The 23246-nt window shown below is 42.8% G+C and overlaps 1 protein-coding gene across 2 annotated transcripts in view; it reads right to left on the reverse strand.

Moving 5' to 3' along the window:
* Positions 1 to 686: 686 nt before the first annotated feature.
* The window catches only part of IFT56 (intraflagellar transport 56), a 61543-nt gene continuing 38983 nt past the window's right edge, over positions 687 to 23246 (reverse strand). Inside the window, exons 14-18 of one of the 2 annotated variants that reach the window (XR_014779937.1) lie at positions 22140 to 22223; positions 20923 to 20992; positions 14759 to 14818; positions 9575 to 9708; positions 687 to 8172 (exon numbers count right to left, since the gene is read on the reverse strand). Coding sequence is in view for 1 of the 2 variants with exons in the window: in XM_084785527.1 (XP_084641653.1) it covers positions 8061 to 8172; positions 9575 to 9708; positions 14712 to 14818; positions 20923 to 20992; positions 22140 to 22223 (507 nt within the window). In the remaining variant the exon portion in view is untranslated. Of the gene's footprint in view, positions 8173 to 9574; positions 9709 to 14711; positions 14819 to 20922; positions 20993 to 22139; positions 22224 to 23246 lie in introns of both variants that reach the window. The other variant, XM_084785527.1, reaches the window with a different exon arrangement.

Below are 23246 nucleotides of genomic sequence, written 5' to 3' on the forward strand. Positions count from 1 at the left end.
CCTGGACTCCCTTTGTAGACCAGGCTGGCCTTGAACTCACAGAGATCCTCCTGCCTCTGCCTCCCGAGTGTTGGGATTAAAGGCGTGCGCCACCACGCCCGGCTGGTAAAATAAAAGATTTGGCATGTGCATTTAAAACAATACTATACTGGTTTCAAACTCTCTTCCTCCTTCCTCAGACTTGTAAGTGCTGAGATTCTAGGCAGGCACCATCATATGGCTTCTATGTTAACTAACTTTTGGAGTTGATTAGTCTTTCCTGTGGAGTCCTTGTGCTTATCTCAATTATCTTTTTATAACTTCTCAAGATTCCGGTGTCACTCATTTCATTTTGTTTGTTTGTTTGTGTTTCTCTGTGTGGCCCTCCTGTCCTGGACTCACTTGTAGACCAGGCTGGCCTTGAACTCAGAGAGATCTGCCTGCCTCTGCCTCTGAGTGCTGGGACTAAAGGCATGCACCACTATGCCTGACCATTTTCTGTTTTTAGTGTAAGGATTCAGACCTTGTCTCCTGAGCTTTAACAGGAATCTAATTTAGATAGCCTTTTTTTACTTAAAAGTTAAAGGACAGTTAAAGTTAAAGGACTTAAAAGTAAAAGTTAAAGGAGTGAGATCCAGGACAGCCAGAAACCCTGTCTTGAAAAACAACACAACAAAAAAAGCTAAAGGAAAGTTTTAATCTAGGCATTTTTGTTTGTTTGTTTGTTTTTCTGTCTCTTTGCTTTGTTTATTTTAAATGTTTTACAGCTGGGATGGCAGTTTTGTGGCAGGATGTTTCCAAGCATGCCAGAACCCCAGAGTTGGATCCCTAGCCTAACACAGGAAAATTTGTCAATATCATTGTGATCAAAAAATATACACACCTTTAATCCCAGCACTTGAGAGGCAGGCCGATCTCTGTGAGTTTGAGGCCAGTCTGCTCTACAAAGCAAGCCAGGGCTACACGGAAACCCTGTGTCGAAAAACCAAACGAAACCCTAACTATAGAGTGAGAAGTAGGCTGCCTGGATCTGACGCTACCTCTGTTGCTGACCATCAAGCCCCCTGCGAGCATTCTGTGTTTCAGTCTCCCTCTGTTGCTGACCATCAAGCCCCTGTGAGCATTCTGTGTTTCAGTCTTCCAATTTCTAAGGTGGGAATAATAACGATATGCATAATATATACCATACACAGTTTAAAGCATCGGTGTTGTACAGGTGAGTTGGCTTACCTAGTAAAGGTGAGTGTGGCTAAGCCTGAGGACCGGAGTTTGATCCTTATGACCCACATGGTGGAATAACAAAACCAACTCAATTTGTTTACTAACTTCGCACACATGCTATGAAACACATGTGCCCGCATACACATTAATTAAATATATGTAATAATTTAAAAACTGTTTGAATTAAGTGGGTTAATGTTTGTGAAATGACGTTCTTTTCTTTGAGGCATAATGTGCAGACAATTTTAATGAACAGCCCATGAGTCCTTGAAGGGAAGGTCTATTCTTTGGCATACTAATCTACTGCTTAGTCCCGATAATGTTTAGATTACCACAGGCTTTACTTACATTTTTTCTTTCACCTTTCATGAACGGCTATTTGTGTCTCATCATTTTTGCTTTTCGAATATTGGTGCCTTTTCTTTGTTGCATATTCATAACCATTGTATTCATCAGGAGACAGCCTTCATCATTCAAAGTGAGTTTCTTTGACTTGCTTAATGATTTTGACCCGAATCCAACCTTGTTTGATTATGGCACCTGCTCTCTCTATTTGCATTTTCCCAGTTGTACCACTGCCTGTCTTTTACTGTTCATGTTCATGAATTACTGTATTCTCAGTAAGAGAAAGCATCCCAGGGTTGGATTTCACTTTGTGATCCAATCTGCCAGTCTTTTGTCTTAATAGGTGACATAGACCCATATACATTTTGAACAAAGGTATGTTCGAGCAGAGACATACACATTAGTTTATGGTTTTTCTCCTTTACATATTTCAGAAACTCCTTGAAATTGCCTAGTTGCCATGTTTTTGTATATGTTGCTTCTGGTAATTTAAATGGTTCCTATTCTTGTGCAATGAGGTAAAAAAATTTTTTTTGAGGTAAAATTAAAATGACCTTAATTCTCAATTTCTTTGGATGTTGTCTACAACATTAGTTGTTTCTCTGTATTTTATATTTAACTTGTTATTATAAGGTACACCCATGCCTGTGCCTAAATTTATCACCAGTGACTAATGTACTAATACTACTGCCTGCCTTTCTGCCCAGATAAAATGCTTCATTACATCTTTCATATACATGTACCATTTCTTTTTTTCTCTTTCCCCCCAACCCGGCCGAGATAGGGTTTCTCTGTGTAGCCTTGGCTGTCCTAGACTCACTTTGTAGACCAGGCTGGCCTTCAGCTCACAGCAATCCACCTGCCTCTGCTCCCGAATGATCGGGAGGCACCACCCAGCTCATGTACCACCTTCAAGTCACATTTTAAAAAGATTTACTTATGTGTACGTGTGTCTGTCTATGTGAGTGTCTACTATGTGTGTACAGGCACCACGGAGACTAGAAGATAGCATCTGATTCCTTGAACTGCTGTTTTGAGCCCAGTGTGGATCCTGGGAACCAAACTCTGGTTTATAGTAAGCACTCATATCTCTCCAGCTCTGATCTTTTTTTTTTTAAATCTTGGTTTTATTCCTTTTCTTGTTCCTCTCTTGTGCTCATTTCCCATAGATGCTAAGCTCTGTTGTCTCTGTGCTTTGATTATTCATCTTTGAGGAACATAAGTTTTCCTGGGAAAGCAGCTATAATGAACATGTAAGTGGAAGACATGGGACTGTGTGCCCACCGAGCAGGCATTCACCCGCTGATACTGAGGTTAGATTTACTCTTCACTTCATTTGATAAGCAGCTGGGAGATGCTTTCCACAAATACTGCCTGTATCCCTGATGTCCTGCTGCCTCCTCAGCATCTCAGAACTACATCCCAGGAGATTTTATGTTAAAATGTTGCATTCGTCATATTTTAATCAAACAGGAAGATTCTGTATTCTTTGTGTCTGTCTGTCTATCTGCTCCTATGCCATCTCCCCCCAACCTGTTTTCTGTTGCATGGACACATACCATTCATACATGTGGACACATCCCGTCTCCTAACACAATTGGATCCATCTTTGGTTGAATCATTGTGTGTTGCTTACAGTTGTTGGGGTTTTGTTGTTGTTTGTTTTTCAAGATTTACTTGCCTTATGTATATGAGTGTTTTGTCTGCATGTATGTATGTGCTCCACCTGCAGGCTGGTGCCCACAGAGTTCAGAGAAGGCACTGGAGTTAGTAATGGTTGTGAATCAGCATGTAGGTGCTGGGAACTCTGCAAGAACAAGTCCCTTTTGACCCCTGAGCTTTCTATCCAGCTCTGCCAGGCTGCCTTTAAAAAACAGCTCTATTAGCCGGGCGCGGTGGCGCACGCCTTTAATCCCAGCACTCGGGAGGCAGAGGCAGGTGGATCGCTGTGAGTTCCAGGCCAGCCTTGTTTACAAAGTTGAGTCTAGGACAGCCAAGGCTACATAGAGAAACCCTGTCTTAAAATACCAAAACAAAACAAATTTATATTATGTCTGCTAGTAGTGGCACATGGCTTTAATCCCTGCACTTGAGAGGTGGAAGCAGGTGGATCTGTAAGCTGCAGGCCAGTCTGGTCTACAAAGTAAGTTCCACCTGGGGAGAGTTTTTGCTAGCCCTCCACCTTTGGCTTATTTTCTTTATAAAATTTAGTTACCTTTATGTGTATTGGTGTTTTGCCTGCACGTACGTCTATGTAAGAGTGTCAGATCTTGGAGTTACAGAAAGTTGTGAGCTGTAATTTGGGTGCTGGGATTTGAACCCAGGTCCTTTGGAGGAGCAGTCAGTGCCCTTAACTGCTGAGCTGTTTCTCCAGCCCACCTTATTTTATTTTCGTGACAGGTTTTCTCTGTGTAGCTCTGGCTGGTCTAAAATTTGCTTTGTAGACCACGATAGCCTTGAACTCACAGAGATCCATCTGTCTCTTCTCAGTGCTGGGATGAAAGGTGTGCTAGCTTTCCTTTGGTTCTATGGGCAAGGGTTTCATGGGGCTAAAGAGATGGCTCAGCAGTTAAGAGTAAGTACTGCTCTTGTGGAGGATTCAAGTTTGGTTCCCAGCATCTCTATCAGGCAGCTCATAACTGCTTGTAATTGCAATCCCAGAGGATCTGATGCCTTCCTCTTAGCTCCAAGGGCACTATACTCACTTGTACAGACTGACATAGAGACACACATGTATATACATAACTTAAAAGTGAACTCTTTAAAGGAAGGGTCTCATGTAGTTGAGGCTATCTTCAAACTTGTTATTTAGCTGATAATGACCTTGAACTCATTTCTTCATGCCTCCTGCTCCCAAGTGCTAGGATTAAATTATGTGTCACCACGCCCAGTGGCAGCTTGCTGGTCCTCATTTAGTGATAGAATAGGACACAGTGATTCTACTGCTACAAACTCTTTTCATAGCATCCCTAATCCATCCTTAGGATACAGTCCCACATAAACATGAGGAAAGGCCCCACCTACCCCAGATGTATTGAGGACTAATACAGGAGTTTTCAGTGATACTTTTGAACCAGAACAACATCAAAATGTTATTTTGTAACCCACTTTTCCAACTCAGCAATGTGGCCCATAACTGTTTCAGTAGTATGTTAGCTTTCTGTGGCTTCCAAAAAATTACAGAGAACACTGGCTAAAAGCAACAATCTTACCAAGTCAGAAGTCTGAAAACAGCTCTCCTTGGGCTAAATTTAAGTCCTTGAAAGGGTGTTAATTCTCTCTGGAAGCTTCAAGGAAGAGCAGGCTTCTGGAGATCTGCAGCCCTTAGCTCCTGGCTTTCTTCCTCCATCAGCAGAGCCAAGCAGCCTTGTCTAAGATGTCCTCATGATGCTACCTTGGACTCCCCCACTTCCACTTTTTGTTTTGTTTTGTTTTTCAAGACAGGGTCTCTCTGTTAGCCTTGGCTGTCCTGGACTCCCTTTGTAGACCAGGCTGGCCTTGAACTCATAGCAATCCACCTGCCTCTGCCTCCCAAGTGCTGGGGTTAAGGACCTCTGTGATTACATGGGGTCCAGCAGAGAATCCTGCCATCTCCCTAAATTAAAGTTAGTTGGCTAGTAACTGTTTCCCCCCTGCAACCTTAAGTCGGCCTGTGACTCACCAACCACATGAAAACTAGAATTGGCTGCAGCCTTTGCGGCCTCTTCCCATGCCAGCTCCTGACTGCCCCTCTTGGTAACCTGTATCGACTTCTGTGCTTATCCTCCTGTTTCCTTTCTCCTATCCTGCCTCTGCCTTCTGAGTGCTGGAATTAAAGCCATGTGCCACCACCGCCCAGCTCCACGTTGTTTCTTAAATAACTCAAATAACCAGGAATGAGGGCCCACACCGGTGACGCCAGCACTTGGGAGGTGGAAGAAGGATCAGAAGTTCTAGGTCATCCCCCATTACAGGCTTACATGGGACCCTGTCTCAAAGAAACAACAAAAATAAAAGAACTTAACTAGAGCCAGGCATGGTGGTGCACGCCTTTAATCCCAGCACTTGGGAGGCAGAGGCAGGCGGATCGCTGTGAGTTCAAGGCCAGCCTGGACTACAAATTAAGTCCAGGACAGTCAAGGCTACACAGAGAAACCCTGTCTCGAAAAACCAGAAAAAAAAAAAGAACTTAACTAGATCATGCCTCAGGGGCTGGAGAGATAGCTCAGAGGTTAAGGACTCTGTCTGGTCCTCCAAAGGTCCTGAGTACAATTCCCAGCAACCACATGGGGGGTTCATAACCATCTATAATGAGATCTGGTACCCTTTTCTGGCCTGTTGGCTCACATACAGGCAGAATACTATATAAATAATAAATGATCTTTTTAAAAAATAGGCAAATAAACAGCCAATCATGGTGGCATGTACCTGTAACTTTAGCATTCAGGAGGCAAAGCAGGCAAATCTCAGTGAGTTCCAAGCTAGCCGGGTCACACAGACCCTGACAGCATATATATACATACATACGTGTACATATATGTATGAATGACTGTACATATAATAGAGTATAGCCACCACCTATTGCCCTCTCACCTGAGCTTAGGCTAAAACCTCCTGGAGAAGCCCTTAAGAAGTTTCTGATGCTCACAAGTGTGCGAACATGTCTACATATGACACATTCAAGACACATATGATGGTATTCCCTGATCAATTTAATGTGTACTCTAGAGTTATAGGAGGCTAAATCCCAGGCTCTGCTGCTACGGGACCCTCTCTAAATAGGCAGGCCTACTATTTGAGCATTCCTATAAAGTGCAGATAATCCTCTGTGTTTTATATGATGGAAAATAAAGGAGGGGTGACTAATTGTCTAAATGCTATTTAGAGTTTGGGATATAGGCATTAGTAGGCACTAATTCATTTCCCATTAGACCAGTGGTTCTCAACTTGCTTAATGCTGCAACAGTTACTGTTGTAGCCAGCCTGTGGTTTTTTGTTTTGTTTTTGTTGTTTTTAAGGTTTTTCCAGACAGAGTGTCTCTATGTAACAGTCCTGGCTATCCTGGACTCGCTTTTGTAGATCAGGTTGACATTGAACTCACAGCAGTCTGCCCGCCTTTGCCTTCTGAGTGCTGGAATTAAAGGCATATGCCACCAGGCCAGGCTCACACCTGTGTCTTTAATGTACAATGCCACTGTGGAGTGATACAGTGCCTTGATTCCTGTGTACTTGGATGTCTGCTGTCTGTGCTGTACACATGGCAGGATTCTGGCATCTTGATGCATGTTGATTTTGGGGATCCATTCTGATTGCTTCTCCCAAGTGAAGCAGGAGGTATCTAGTTTACATATCTAGAGACACACACACACCCCACTGCTTTTATTTTCTTCTTTTTCTTATCTCCCCTAACCCCTATATACCCTTTTTTTTTTTTTACTATGTAGCCAAGGATGGCCTTGAAATCCTAATCTTCCTGCCCCTGCCTCCTAAATTCTGGGAATCTGCAAGAGCCACTATACCCAGCCCCATTGCCTATTTATTTATTTACTCATTGACTTTATGTATATGCACAACAGCAGAGGGAATCTGATCCCATTACAGATAGCTGCGAGCCAGGTGTGGTGGCACATGCCTTTAATCCTAGCACTGTGCAGGCAGAGGCAGGTGGATCTCTCAGTTTGAGGCCAGTCTGGTCTACAAAGTGAGTTCCAGGACAGCCAGCGCTACATAGAGAAATCTTGTCTCAAAAAACAAAAACAAAGGAAAAAAAAAAACCAACCTAAAACAAATTTATATATGTTTCATGAAAATCTTCCCAGTATTATGTTCAATATTGTTCATTTGGCAGATATATGAAGAAGCTTGCCCTGGTTTTGTTTCCTAAAGTACAAAGAGTACAGTGACTCTGAGACTTGTCCATCTTCAGAGATGCTAAGTTTTCCCTTTCACTCACCTTATAAAAACCTGTAGTACTCAACTTGTCTCACTACAAGCCATAAATGCAGCAATTCGCTTACTGAGCAACTGATCCCAGAAGCCTGTTACCAATGACTGCAGCTTGGTAGAGGGTCTCGTGCCCACCCTTAAAATCACACAGCTCTGGAAGCCTTCTGCCAGGACTCATGGATGGGCTATTGTACAAGATGGCAGAAGATGATCAAATGATGGCAACATTTTAGTATATAGGTCTTGTCACTGCAGCTAGGAGAAAATGTCCTGAAACGCTAACAGCGAAAGAAAACAAAACCATTATCTATTCCTAAAAGCCAATAAATTATATGAGTGTTTTTGAGTGATTTTGGAAGAAAGGCACAAGGAAAGCCCAGTCTTTTCACCAGTAGACTACATGGGGTGTCAGCACAGACCTAGGAGATCTGCTGCCCGATGTCTATGTCCACGCATATCACCTACTCATCTTGACGCTGTAAGAGCCAGGAAGGAAATGCCAACAAGGTCCTGGATCACACATTCAAGTGCAGGAGCCAGTTCCGGTTAGCTGAGAGAGGAAGCTGGCACATGGCCTGGGGCTCAGCCACCTAGATGGGGACTCTGTTCTCCTTGGCCCACTTCTTCATGATCCTGATGATATAGTCCACTTGGGTGTTTCCTGTGCTTCTCAGTAAGTGCAGAACTTCTCGGAGGGTGTCTCTGAGGAAAGGGTTAAACAACAAACTGACTCAGTTGAGAAGGAAAACCATCAATCTCATGATGTTGCACTACATCCCAGTGAGGCACTTGTGCCCACGATGCTCCAATGAGCGTCAGCCAGTTACAAAGCTGCCGGGGTCCTTTTTGCTTTGTTTTTTGTTTTTGTTTGGTTTTTAGAGCCAGGGTTTCTCTGAGTAGCCTTGGCTGTCCTGGACTCCCTTTGTAAACCAGGCTGATCTTAAGCTCACAGAGATCCTCCTGCTTCTGCCTCCCTGAGTGCTGAGATTAAAGGCATGCGCCATCACACCCACTAAGCTGCTACTTTTCTAAGCCATTGCAATGGGTGGCTTCCTCAACAGATTTGTTCCAAAAGGTTCAAATACACTAATAATATAGATGAGAATAGCTGTAAGGACTAAAATTTGGTGGATACCCAGCATTTATGCTTTAACTAATTAAAACACGTTTTCACTTAAAAACTCATGTATGCATGCATGTGTCCCTTTCTGAATGTCTATGAGCACCTGACATATGGGCTGGGATTCAAACTCCAGTTCTCGTGACTCAAATGCTCTTAAGCATGAGCTTTCTCCAGCCTCAAATTTGAATTCCTTACAATGAAAGCTGGGATTGTAGGTGAGGCCGGCTGCAGCTTCCATATTGTCTCATCAGAACTCCGGCAACTGATTGGATCTGCTCCCCTTGGAGTCTTGTTTTCTATTCCTTTTCTATCTGAGGAACCTTCTGCACCTGACTACATGCTTTTATTTAGGGCTATAAGTGGACACAAGGCAAGAAATAAATTTTGATAATTTGCTTACAAAATTATATTTTCTATCCATATGCATTAAGCAATAAATATGTTGCATGGAGTTATTTTTAGAGCACTGAATTAATGAATTAGTTTTAGCCCAGGTTGGCTTTGCTAGTCTTATGCTCACAACTCTTCTTCAGCATCCCAAGTGATAGGAATTTATTTTTAAATATTTTAGTTTTTATTCACATAGAACTATAAACCTCTTAGTTTTACATAATCAAATATGTAATCCTGGAATATAAGAAAGCAGAAGCAAAAAAAGAATTATCAACCATGTTTACTTTTTTTTTTTTTTTTTTTTGCCTAAATAAGAGAGCAGAAGGAAAAGCCAATAGGCAGAGATGAGAGTAGAAATGTGAATAGCATTTGTTTATAGAAATGGCTGGAGTCAGATGTACACCTTGGCCTGGATTTGGAGGCTTGTATACTTAGAGTCCCCAGGATGTATAACTTAGAGTCATTTGATTTCATAAAGTAAGACATTTCTGAGAAAATGATGACACAGACAATGTGAACATCTCAATGCTGTGTCTTTGAGATCTCCACAGGCGTCCTCTCCCCAGGGCTCTGCCTATCGTTACTTACTTGGGTTCTCTGCCAGCTAGAATCATCTGGAAAATGCCCACACAGGCACCCCTTTTGCCTTCCCAGTACTCAGGGTTAGGGTCCAGCCTCTCTAGGACATCAAAGGCTTTGGCTGAATAGTAGAACTGGCCCATCTGCAGAAGGAAGCATGGTGACAGGACTGACAGTTAGTCAAGGCGGGACACAGTGACACAGATGGAGTACAGAGAATGGGGTGAGGCGCACACAGCCATTTTGAGGTAGCAACTTAGGTACATTTCAACTCCTAGCTAAAACAAGAGAACCACAGTTTAAGTGCATAGGGTCATTTAAGGCCATGTGCCCTTACTTTCAGTGATAGAAGATTTAGTCTACAGACCATTGAATTATGCTGCCATCAAGACATTTGTTTCTTCTAATTCTATTCCACTTTTGTGAAAAACTGATGGCTGTCTTGAATTAGGTATCTTTCTTTTTATCTACATGTATATTTCTCTTTTTTTCTTGTTTATTTGTTTTTTCAAGACAGGGTTTCTATGTGCAGCCCTGGCTGTCCTGGACTTGATTTGTAGACCAGGCTGGCCTTGAACTCTGAGATCTACCCTCTGGTCTCTTCCTCCCAAAGGCTGGGATTAAAGACATGAGCTACCACAGCCCAGATAAATTAGGCATTTTTCAAGTTTCCTCAATACATTACACTAATCTGATCATATTAAACTCAAAACACTTTTCTTTCCCTGGTTCTTAGAATTTCCTAAATTCTTAGATTGCCTAGACTATGACAATTCTAAGCACAAGAACTCTTAATTCATTTCAATAGACACCTATCCCAAGGAGACACGACACATTTCCTTAGCCTTACAAGACATGCTGAGCACAACTGTGTGGAGAGCTGCGAGGTGCCACGCCTTAACATGGCGCAAGCTTCCGCCTTCCGCCATCCCAACGGCAAGCACTCTCTAAGATAAACAAGTCCTTATATGGCAAAAGGCTGTGCAAGGGTAACTGGTGATCTGATGACGAGCAGTCCTGCTCTGACGTGGACCTATGGACCTATGAGGAGGTGACACCTGGCATGAGCTGATTGGCCCTTGAGTTGTACTTAAGCTTGGCCCTTCCCTTCTTTGGGGCCATTCCCACTGAGCTTAATCCTGAGTAAAGATCTTGAGAAGAAGTCTGGTTGTTGATGTCTTATTTCCGCTGGACGGTGCGGCGCCGACACAACTGAAATTTGCCTAGATGGGTTTTTCGAGTTGGCTCTCAGAGCTCCAAATTACTGGGTGATCCTCTTCACTCTGCTGATTTGGTTACCCATCCAGCCCACTTCCCAGCCACTGATGAGTGCCTTAAGGTCTACACTGAATTCTCGGCTTTATACTGCTTGGGAAAGCCCAAACTTCCTCCCTGCAGTTCAAATAATACCCTTCTCCTGTTTTTCTGCTTATCTCACAAGAAAAAGAGTTCTTCCTCTTCACAGGCTAGCCTTTCTGTCTTCACATTTCTTCACAGTCCGTAAGCTAACAATATACACAGCAGTGTGTGTGAAACATGCATATTTTACTATGTGTGAAGACATTGGATCAACCACTAGGTCCACATGCTGTGTCAAAACACAGTCTTTTGGCATATCGCTTCCAGATGACTCCTGCTTCCTTACTCAGCAGCAACTGCTATTCCCACTTCTATATACTTTAATTTTTGTTGTTGTTTTGTTTTTTCGAGACAGGGTTTCTCTGTGTAGCCTTGGCTGTCCTGGACTCACTTTGTAGACCAGGCTGGCCTCGAACTCCCAGAGATCCGCCTTCCTCTGCCTCCTAAGTGCTGGGATTAAAGGCATGTGCCACCACGCCCAGCATACTTTTATTTTCTATCTCTGCAACTTTTAAAATTATTTTTAAAATTTTTGTTGGAAAAAATATATGTGGTATAGCATGTGTGTGGAAGTCAGAGGAAAGCTTGTGCTGGTCGGTTCTGTTTTTCATGTGGCCCTAGGATCAAGCTAAGGTTGTCACACTTAGAGGCAAGTGCCTCCACCTGCTGAGCCGTGTCACCTGCCCTCTCTGCATCTTTTAAATGATACAATTGTTGTAATGTACTTTAACTCTGAAGCCCCTCACTGAAACCCACTTTAGTTCTGAGTATAACTATGGCTCCTCTGTTAACCCCCGCTGTTGCTTTTAGCATATCAGAAGCCATTTGGCCTTAAGTCTCCACTTGATCATAAAGTGCGATTAAGTTCACGTTCTCAGGCTCCGCCGGCCTGGGAGCTTGAACAGCCTTTTACTCACAATTGAATACTTGTTGAAGATGCTGCTTGAATTAATGATTTATATTCTATTTAAACAAAACCACAATACCCTGCTATGTTCCTTTCTCCCAGAACAGTGGGGAACTGGAAAGTCCCCAAACCTACATCCTAGGCATTCAGCTTAAAATGCTCTGTCTAGCTGCCTAGATGCGTTGTGCTTAGAGCAAAATTGATTCTTCTGTGTTTAACTGGTCAAAATGATGTAATGCTGCTTCACACCTCACTTCCTACACGTAGCTGCTACCTGGCTGTTACCTGGTTACATTTTCTAGGCATGGTGGCACACGTCTTTAACTCCAGCACTCAGGAGGCAGAGGCAGCCTGATCTACAAAGTGAGTCTAGGACAGCCAGGGCTGTTACACAGAGAAACCCTGTATCAAAAAACCAAGGGGGTGGGGGGATAAACCCAAAACAAAAACAAAAAACAGACCAGTGTCATAATCTGGCTCCCCAGATTATATCCTTGACTGGTCAGTTTTTGTTCAGTGTTCAATAAACTTTCATTAATCTGAGTCTAGTGTTCAAGTGATAAGTGTGTGGCTATTTCTGAAGCCATAACAATAAATCAAAAAAAATTTTTTTTGGTTTTTCAAGACAGGGCTTCCCTGTGTAGCATTGTCCTAGACTCACTTTGTAGACCAGGCTGGCCTTGAACTCACAGCGATCCCCCTACCTCTGTCTCCCAAGTGCTGGAATTAAAGGCATGTGCCACCACACCCTGCTACAATCAAACTTCGCTTCTCAGATTTTTATCTAAACTGGGGCAGTGGTGGTGCATACCTTTAGTCTTAGCATTTGGGAGGCAGAGCCAGGCGGATCTCTGAATTTGAGGCCAGCCTGGTGTACAGAGTGAGTTCCAGGACAGCCAGAGCTACACAAAGAAACCCTCTCTCAGGAAAAAAAAAAAAGAATTTTAGCTATATGGTATACTTTATTACTGTGTGTCTTATAGTTGAATCAAACTTACATTTTAAGATACATCTATGTCTCGAAAAAAAAAAAGATACATCTATATTATTATAATAGAACTAGTTAGGTTTTTTCCTAAGGTATTTTCTTAAGTTTTTATTTATTTATTTTGGGGGTTTTTTGAGACAAGGTTTTTCTGTGTAGCCATGGCTGTCCTGGACTAGTGTTGTAGACCAGGCTGGCCTTGAACTCACAGAGATCCGGCTGCCTCTGCCTCCCGAGTGCTGGGATTGCAGGTGCGCACCACCACCGCCTAGCTTTTATGTTTTGATTTTATTGTTCATTTCCCTGCACACGTCATGGCAAACATATGGAGGTCACAGGACAGTTTGAGGGAGTTGGGTCTCTCCTAGCGTTATGTAGAGTAAAGGGATCAATCAAACTCAGGTGTCAGGCTTGGCAGCAGGTGCCTTTACCTCATGGGATGATCTCATTGGCCCAGTTTTAGTTTTATTTTATGTGTAGGGTGTAAAGGAACTTTAATTCACAACATGGCTGCTGTGGTAAGAGATCACAAGCAAAGACCTTCTAGGGCTGGCTGGAATACAGACATGGCTTTAACCTAGGCTGCAGAAGCATGCAGACCTCTGAGTTCCAGTCGGTTCTGTTCAGTCAGTTTGATTGAATGAGTGAGTTAAAAGCAGAAGGGGGGAGGGAGAGAGAGGAAGACAAAGAGGTGGAGGAAGAGGAGAGGAGAGAAGAGAGGGGAGAGAAGAGAGGAGGCAGGTTTACCTGGAGAGTTTGAAGAGACAGGGTGAAGAGAGAACAAGCTAGACACGGGGGAAGACAGAATGAGCCAGAGAGTGAGAAGGAGCCAGCAGAGGAGAGCAGATTGCCGAGTCAGTTTGATCCAAGCGGAGCAATTCAGTCAAGCCAGTTTGAATCAAGTCAGCTTGGAGAGAAGATTGAGTCAGAACAGCTGAGTTGAACCAGCCAGCAAGAGTTCAGAAAGAACTAGAAAGGGTGAGCTTATTCAGTAATCTCAGAGGCTGAAAATGTTCTAGGCCTAGATTAGATTGTATGGAGGCTAGAAGCTTCTGGGACTAGGCCTAGTTAGCAGACAGAGGCAGAAGCCTCCAAGATGACAATTACTTCAGTCAAATAAAAGTTACTTTTACAATAGCGGTGCTTGTCCATATGCATGCCTGGGAACAGTGTCAGAAGGCATCAGATCCTGAGACTGAAGTTACAGATGGTTGTGGACCACATGTGGTTACTGAACACCAACCCTGGGTCCTCTGCAAGAGCAGCAAGTGCTCTTAACTGCAAAGCCATCTCTCCAGCCATCAGTATCTCCACTGTTATTTTTAAATAATTACAGATCCATAGGGAGTTGTAAAGATAGGACCATGTCTCCTGTACCTCTCATAGTCAATAGTTACAGCTTCTATAACTATAGTTTAAAAAAAAACAAACCAAAACCAGGAGGTGTGCAAGGGCACTGCTGAGATGACAGCCCTGAGCAGAAGGCCACGTGCCTCCATGCCAACATCCAAACTCCTCCTCCAGGTCCCTCCCTGGGTACCCAGCATCCCTAACCCTGAGTTGTTCTTGGTGATGTTGTCACCGATAATGCTGTAATTTCAAGAATGTTTTTATATGGTTATAAAACACAAAACTGAATCTTAAGCACAATGTACTTGATATTCCTTATTAATTTTGGGAGCATCGTCAGTCTTAACACTCAAATCAAAATGTGAGGGGGGATCCCTCCTACTATTGAAGGGTGACTGTAGTGAGAACAAGTTGATACCCAAATAAAAAAGGATGACATTTCTGATGTTATGGTGCAGTCTTCTTACCAATAGCTAGTCAGTCTCTAGAACTCAGTTTGGCTGATGCCACTGATCCTGTTTTCCTTTCCCATCACCCAAACTCACCTTGTAGCAGTCATTGGCAATGAGCTGTAAGAGGCTGAAGGACTCACCAGAGGTTTCCATCTTGAGATAAAGTTCCCAAGCTAGTCTTGGTTTCTTATTCATGATATCTACAAAAGGAAACATTTATTTATTTATGACAATGCCTCACCTAAGCTGTCCTTCAGCTCCAGCCCCTCCATTCCCAGCTTAGGTGTTTTTAACTTAATTTATATTTATGATATGTGTGTGCCCTAAGGAGGCAAGAGGGCACTGGGTCCCCTAGAGCTGGAGTAGCAGGAGGTGTAAGCTGCCTGGGTGCTGGGACCTGAATTCAGCAAGCAACCCTAGCCACTGAGCCATCCATCACCTCAGCCCCAGGCTCAGGCTTTGCAGTGTAACACTCTATGGAGTCGGATTTACATCCCCCAAATACAAAATGGTGGTAAAATACCTCTTACGTGGAACGCTTGCAATGCTGTCCTCTAGCTGGCTCCTTACCAGATTTAGATCAAGCCAAAACCAGTTAAGACGTATATAATTATTTTTCGGACTGAATTGCTTTCTAGACATTCATTACTCATTCCACCCTGTTCACATTTCCACCTGCACAGTCTGACTGCGAGCCAAGTGTCATGGTCCATGCTTATAATTCCAGCTCTGGGGAGATGACGGCAATGGGACCAGAGTTTAAGGCCAGCCTCGGATATAGAGTGAGACTCCGCCTCAAAACACTACTAGCACCACCAACAAAAAGAATATGTAATTGCTAAAATGTTCCTGTGACTACAAAAATAGATTGACTATTTTAAGGATAGCTTTAATTGTGTGTGTGTGTGTGTGTGTGTGTGTGTGTGTGTGTTTGTGTGTGTGTGTGTGTGGTGTTTGGAGTTGAGAGGCATGTGCCGGGGTGCATGTGTGACGGCAGTTCTCTTCTTCCACCTTTCTGTGGTTTTCAGGAGACACGTGCTTACCTAGTGAGTCATCCCAATGCCCGTGGTGCATATTTTAAATCTGACTGGCTGGTAACAATGTCCATGCAGGCCTGGCCCTGTGTGCCCAGATGAGGCACCATCCACAGACTCTGAACCCTGCCTTAGTTCTCTTTACTTTTATGCTTCCCCTATTTAATATTTAATTTTAACTCAGTGAGCCACCTCTGTTGTGCCCTGTTGTCTTTATTTTTTAAATTTAATTTATTTTGGTTTTTTTGTTTGTTTGTTTGGTTTTGGTTTTTTGAGACAGAGTTTCTGTGTGTAGCCTTGGTTGCCATGGACTCACTTTGTAGACCAGGCTGGCCTCGAACTCATATTGATCTGCCTGCCTTTGCCTCCCAAGTGCTGGGATTAAAGACATGTGCCACCATGCCTGGCCCTTATTTTGTTGTTGTTGTTGTTGCTTTAAGATTTATTTATTTTATTTACTGCATATGAGTGCTTTATCTGCAGAAGAGGGTATCAGATTACATTATAGGTGGTTGTGAGCCATCATGTGGTTGCTGGGAATTGAACTCAGGACCTCTGGAAGAGCAGGCGGCACTCTTAACCACTGAGCCATCTCTCCAGCCCCCTTATTTTGGTTTTTTGAGATATGGTTTCTTATCTTATTTTAACTAGTGGACCACCTCTCTTGTGCCCTGTTGTCTTTATTATTTTGATTGTTTGTTTTTGAGACAGGGTTTCTGTATACCCTTGTCTGTCCTGGAACTTGCTCTGTTGACCAGGCTGGCCTTGACCCACAGAGACCTGCCTACCTCTACTTTCAAAATACTAGGTTAAAGGTTGTGTACTAACACTGTTCAGCTCATTTTTTAATTTTTATAATGCACAGAATCAACTAAACCTGGGCTCATAGAGGTTCACAGAGACTTAACTGAGAATCAGGGAGCCTGCTTGGGTTATGGCTGTGTAGCTTGGTCTTCTCGTGGGACTTCTGGCAGTGGGAGAGGGAGCTGCCCCTGACCCTTCTGTCTGCTTTTGGAACCCTTTTCTTTCTACTGAGTTGCCTCGTCCAGCCTTAACATGAGGGGAGGCATGGTCTCACTGCAACTTAATATGCCATGTTTGGTTGATATTCCTGGGAGGCCTGGCCATTTCTGCAGGGAAAGGAGGAGGAGTGGAGTGAGGTGGGATGGGGGAGGGGAAGAGTTGGGAGGGAGGAGGAAGGGAAAACTGCAACTGATCTGGATATAATATAGAAGATAAATTTTAAAGAGAAGAATAAATCTTAAAAAATATTTTTTATTCATGGAACTGGAGTTCCAAGCCCTTGGGAGCTGTCTGCTATGGATGCTGGGATTCAGATGAGTCCTCTGGAAAAGCAGTGAACACACACTCCTGACTACCTAACCACCTCCCGTCCCAGAGTAGCTATTAAAACACAAAACTAACAATAACAACAAAACTCACAAAAATTTCACTCCATAGCCCAGGGTAGCCTAGAACTCAATATGTAGATCAGGATAGCTTTGAACTCACAAAGATCGACCGCCCTCTGTCTCTCAATCAGTTTATTTTTTTCCTCTGATATATCTTAGCCTGACCACAAAACTCTCCATGGAGCCAAGGATGGCCTTGAACGTCTGGTCTTTCTGACTCCCCCTTAAGTAATGCTGGGGCTTTGGGGCTTATTTGTTTAACTTTTTAAATTGTCACTCTCAAAGACATGAGTAGACCTATAAATATGGGTCTCGTGGTCTCAGCCTCTTGAATGCTAGTATTGTTTTAGGTTACCTGCTTTCATCCTACCTTCAGCTGACGATGACTTATCTCCGCTCTCTGCTCTTTGTTTTCATTGTTCACCCTTTCTATTTGCTTTTCCCTCTTACATTTTTTTCTGCTGCTCAGATAATTACTAGTCTTACGCAGTTTGTTTCCCTACTCTCCCTATCATTAGTAACTAGGATCTTGGCACAAAATGTACTATTCTTGTTCCTTTGCTCCTCTAAAATTAGTGGAGTGGAAGAGGCCGTTGCTTTTACCGACACTTACTGCATTTTCATGGCAGGCATGTCCATGGGTTAGATTTGTTTCTTCAGTTAATATTCTACTCAGTACAGAGCTGGGTAATGGGCCTAGAGCTCTGTGCATGTGGTCTGAGGGTTTAGCTACTGAGCTACACTCTAGAAACAGAAGAAAAGAAACAGCCAGCATCTTAACTCTACAACAACCTAGGACCTCTTGAACATGTGTTTCGGTAATAGAAAGACAAAATCCCAAATGTGCAAATCCCAGTGCAGAGCCTGGTGTGGTGGCGCATGCCTTTATCCCAGCACTTGGCGGGTAGAGGCAGGTGGATCTCTGTAAATTGAGGCCAGCGTCTATCTATAGTGACCATCTGGCCTATATAGTGAGTTCTAAGACATCCAGAACTACATAGTGAGACCCTGTCTCAAAAGAACAAAACAAAACAAAAATCAAGTCTCAATGCAGAAACAAACAAACAAAAAACCCTGAAAAATCAAGACAATACAACTACTCTGAAAATTAATAATTTCACAGTAATGGAGTCCAGTGAGAATGAAAGTGAATTAGGTGAGATAAAGAATTCAAAAGAATTAATATAAGACCATTTATTGAAATCAAAGAGGACATAATCATCTGAATGAAATCAAAGAAAACATAAACAGATAGCTGAATAAAGAAATCAGTATAAAAAAAAATCAGTATAAGGGGCTGGAAAGATGGCTTAGTGGTTAAGAGAGCTGGCTGCTTTTCCAGAGGATTCAAGATTCTGTTCCCTGAACCCACATGGTGACTCACAACTATCTGTAAATCCACTAACAGGGCATCCAGTGCCCTCTTCTGGCCTCCTCAGGTACTGCATTCACAGAGTGTACACACTCATACACATAAAAAGAAAAAAGTTAAAAAAAAAAAGAACTAAATTGTTAAAAACATTAAATTAAATTAAAGATGAAAAAGGAAATCATAAGAATAAGTACTTTTAAAACTTAACTTGAACTTTTTTGTTTTCTTTCCTGGACTCACTTTGTAGATCAGGCTGGTCTGGAACTCACAGAGATCTGCCTGCCTCTGCCTCCCCAAGTGCTGGGATTACAGGTGTGTGCCACCACACCCATCTTAACTTGAAATTATGTAAGTCAAAATTTCAGTAAGGCATACAAAAATTTACTGGAAATCCTTGCCAATAGCATGGATCAAGTGGAAGACGGAATTAGGATTTGGGGAGAAAGTAGCTAATCTTGGTTATCAACTTGACTCTATGAAATCAACCAAAACACAAGAGTCTGGGCACACCTGTGAGGTGTTTTCTTAATTGGGTTATCGGAAGACAGATGCCCCACACTAAATGTTGGCCACACTGTTGCTTTTTACCTGCTTGCCCTCACTCTCCCTAGCATTCACCTGTCCCCCTGCTGAAGAGCTCCTATGCCTGTGTTAGAACTAATGTCTTTGGGATTCCAACATAGATTGAAGACCAGCAGCTCCCTAGGAATCTTCCAGGACCCCAGTGCCAGCTTGGTAGAATGCTGAGATATCCAGTCTTGGGGACAGAAAAACTACCAGATTTTCATCCTTTCCATCATGAGACAGTCACTGTAGGATGGCCTGGACCCTAGTGTGTGTGTGTGTGTGTGTGTGTGTGTGTGTGTGTGTGTGTATGTGTGTGAATGTGTGTGTGTGTGTGTGTGTGTGTGTGTGTGTGTGTACATCCTCTCAGTCCTGTTCTGTTAAAGAACCATGGCTAGTAAGTGACCATTCATATAACAATAAAGATATTAATGGAAGATGAAGAAATTATATATATGGGACATAATTAAAGACAATATATGATTCATGGGCATAAAACAGAGAGACATTGAAGACAAAGGCAGAGACATATATTCAATATGGCCATAACAGGAAAATGTGAAAATCTAGGGAAAGACATATCCATACAGGAAGCCTAGGAAACATCTGAGTAAAGAAGCAACCTACAGAAGGGACAAAGATATTGGTTTAGCCATATCTGATGGAGTATTAATGCCTGCAAAAAGTAAAAAGCTCAAAAACCCCAAAATACCAAAATCTAAATAACATAACCAATAAATGGGCTAGTAAAATTAATTCTCGAAATATAAAGCATAATAACAAATCAGCATATGAAAAAGGTTCCGCATACTTAGCAGTCAGAGAGATGGAAATTAAAGCCACATGAGATTGCATCTCTTCCCAGTCAGAATGGCTATCAAACAAACTAAGTGCTGGCGAGTGTGGCGAAGGGGGCCTTTATGCAACTCTGGTGGGAGTGCAAATTAGCCCGACAGGTTCGGAAGTCAATTATGAAAATTCCTCAACATCTCTGACTAGTGGGGTGTGGTTAGCGTGGTGCAGCGCTCACCTAGCTCACACAAGGCTCCAGGCTTGAGCCCCACAAAGCAACAGATCCAGGCCTTCACACCACAACAGACACTTGCACACCCACGCTTATTCTGCACTATTCATAATAACCAAGTTAGGGAATTAGCTAACATGCCTAACACACACACACACACACACACACACACACACACACACACACACACACGGGGAAGGGGGGGGAGGGTATAAAGAACAACTAAATTATGTCATGTTTTAGAAAATGTGTACAACTTGAGAGCATCATATTAACATATAAAAACTCAGACAAATATCTTCTCTCATTTGTGGATCCTGGATTTTATAAAGACTCACAAGACCATTTTCCCATATAATAGGAAAGTAGAAGGGAGATGGGGAATGGAGGAAACTATGGGAGGGTTTGCGGGGTGGATATGGTCAAAGGATATTATATACTTTAAACTGTCTTGAAGAAACATGGCACTATGTACAGTTAACATAGGCAAAAAATCTGGGAAAGGGGAAAGATATGAGAGAGAGACTTATTACAAGTTATCAATAAACAAAAATTATATTTTGACATGTTGTTACTTTTCAGATTGAAAAATGAAAAGGCAAAACCAGCATGACAGCACCGTCCCTCCAGTGACACTGAGCAAGGCTACAAGAGCCTGACATCTGTGAGCAGGAGCAGTGCTATGTCAGCGTGGAAGGGCGGAACTAATCACAGGAAGTTACACATCACATCACATGGCAGCTCTTACTGAGGAGCATAAATAACCCTTAATTTCAGTGTCTACTCATCCTACAGAACACAAAGAAGTACAGAAAATGCTTAATGTGATTCCGAAGCAGATTACACAATGGAAAAGAAAAGGAGGATTCTTGTTATAATGTTGAAAAAGAAAACTTACAGCAGCGAGCTAACCAACTGAGGTAAATGTAATCATTTTTCAACTTTTCACTTTGGATCAAAAGGAAAACCTATGAGAGAAAAGACAAGAAATATATACAAGGCTGGTATACAATTAAAAATGGACACTATCAATTAGGCCAGGCTGCTGATACTGTAGCCGTATTTATATTTTAATAGTAAAACTGGAGTTAAAAGGAAAACATTAATGATTATAAAATCTGTATGCGTAATGACATTATGCTTTTTCTTGGGCGAGGGCTTCAAGACAGGGTTTCTCTGTGTATCCTTGGCTGTCCTGGACTCACTTTGTAGACCAGGCTGGCCTCGAACTCACAGTGATCCACCTGCCTCTGCCTTCCAAGTGCTGGGATTAAAGGCGTGCACCACCACGCCTGGCAACATTATGCTTTTTAAAACAGTTGCTTATTTATGGGCATGCATATGAGCCTGCATGAGTGTATGCACACCATGAACGTACAAGAGCCCTCGGGGGTTGGGGGTCGGGGGGATGGGGGTGGGGGACAGGAGAGATCCCCTGTCAGATCCCCTGGAACTTAGATTGTAGGCAGTTACAAGTCACCACATAGGTGCTGGGAACTAAGCCCTAGTCTTCTGCAAAAAGCAGTAAGTGCTCTTAATGTGTGAGCCATCTCTCCAGGATACTATTGTACTCTTTAATGTAAACCACAATGAAACAAATTGAAGTTACTTATTTACTCTACCTGTGTGCATGAGAGTGCATGGAACATGCATAACGTGGTGTGCTTATGGAGGTCAGAGGACAACTTCCAGAAGCTGATTCTTGCCTTCTGCCTTGCTGCTGCAGGCTGGCTGGCCTGCAAGCTTCCAGCCAGTTCTCCTGTTTCTGCCTCCCATCTGCAAGAATGCTACCACAGCCAGCTTTTTATGTGGGCTCTAGGGATGAATTTAGGTCGCCAAGCTTGAGTAGCTAGCTCCCTAACCTGCTGAGCCACCTCTCTGGACTGTTTTGTTCTGTGTTTTGAGGCTAGCTGGTCTGCTACTAAGCACTGGGTTTGTAAAGAATGAGTACTAGTCCCCAGCTACGCCAACCTGTAGTAGTCCTTTACCCTTGCCCATTGTATTTTAGTGAGAAGAATTTAAGGACGCTTTTAGATATGATCATTCAAATGCCTTTACAAGCAGGCACCCTGAGAAGTGTCATCATTTGAAAGAGAGAAAAAAAGCAGTACTCACCTCTTCACCCTCACTGGTGTTGCCTGTTGCAGCTTTGGCTTGGGCATAATTAAAGTTAAAGATGTCATCATTATAGAAGTAACTCTGAAAAAAATGTGCCAAGAACAGGCCACACTGAATATTAATATTAAATATAAGATCATCAGCTACACTAACTAAATAATCTTTTTTTGTTTGGTTGGTTTGATTTAATTTTTTGAGACAGAGTTTCTCTCTGTAGCCCTGGCTGTCCTAGACTCACTTTATAGACTAGGCTGGCCTCGAACTCACAGGCGATCCGCCTGCCTCTGCCTCCCGAGTGCTGGGATTAAAGGCGTGCGCCACCATACTTAGCCTAAATAATCTTCTTAAAGTTTATTATTGCTGAGCATGGTGCCATACATCTTAATCCTAGCATTCAGGAGGCATAAGCAGGCAGGTCTCTGTGAATTTGAGGCCAGTCTGGTCTATATGGTGAATTCCAGGCCAACCAGTGTGACCCTGTCTCTCAAAAAAAAGTAAAATTAAAATATGTGTGTGCCCCATGCACATGCATGATATCGGGGTGAGGATGTGGGTGTGTGTGGTGGTAGTGGGGTAATTCATGATATGTGTGCTGTGTGTATGTGGAGGTCAAAGGACAATCTGTGGCTCAGCTCTAGCTCTTTCCTTCTGCCTTTACTTGGGTTCTTGAATTGAACTCAGGTCACCAGGCTTTTTTTTCCTGCCCCCATAGAAATAATTTTAAGAGCCAGTGTGGTGGCACATGCCTTTAATCCCTGAAATTGAGAGGCAGAGGCAAGCAGGTCTCTGAGTTTGAGACCAGCCTGAACTACAAAGTGAGTTCCAGAAAAGCCAGGGATACACAGAGAAATCCTGTCTCAAAAAAAATATTAATTCCATCATGCCATGAATACTACTAGAGAAGAGGGGCTATCTATAAAATTATATATATTTTTTAAATTTTTTTAAATTTTTTTTTTGTGTGTGTGTGGAGAGAAGTAACTGTGATTGCCTTGAACTCCTTTTTTATTGTTTTGTTTGTTTGTTTTTGGTTTTTCTAGACAGGGTTTCTCTGTTTAGTCCTGGCTGTCCTGGACTCACTTTGTAGACCAGGCTGGTCTTGAA

This window comes from Acomys minous (genome assembly GCF_964271855.1).
Source record: "Acomys minous genome assembly, chromosome: 6".
Classification (NCBI taxonomy): Eukaryota; Metazoa; Chordata; class Mammalia; order Rodentia; family Muridae; genus Acomys; species Acomys minous.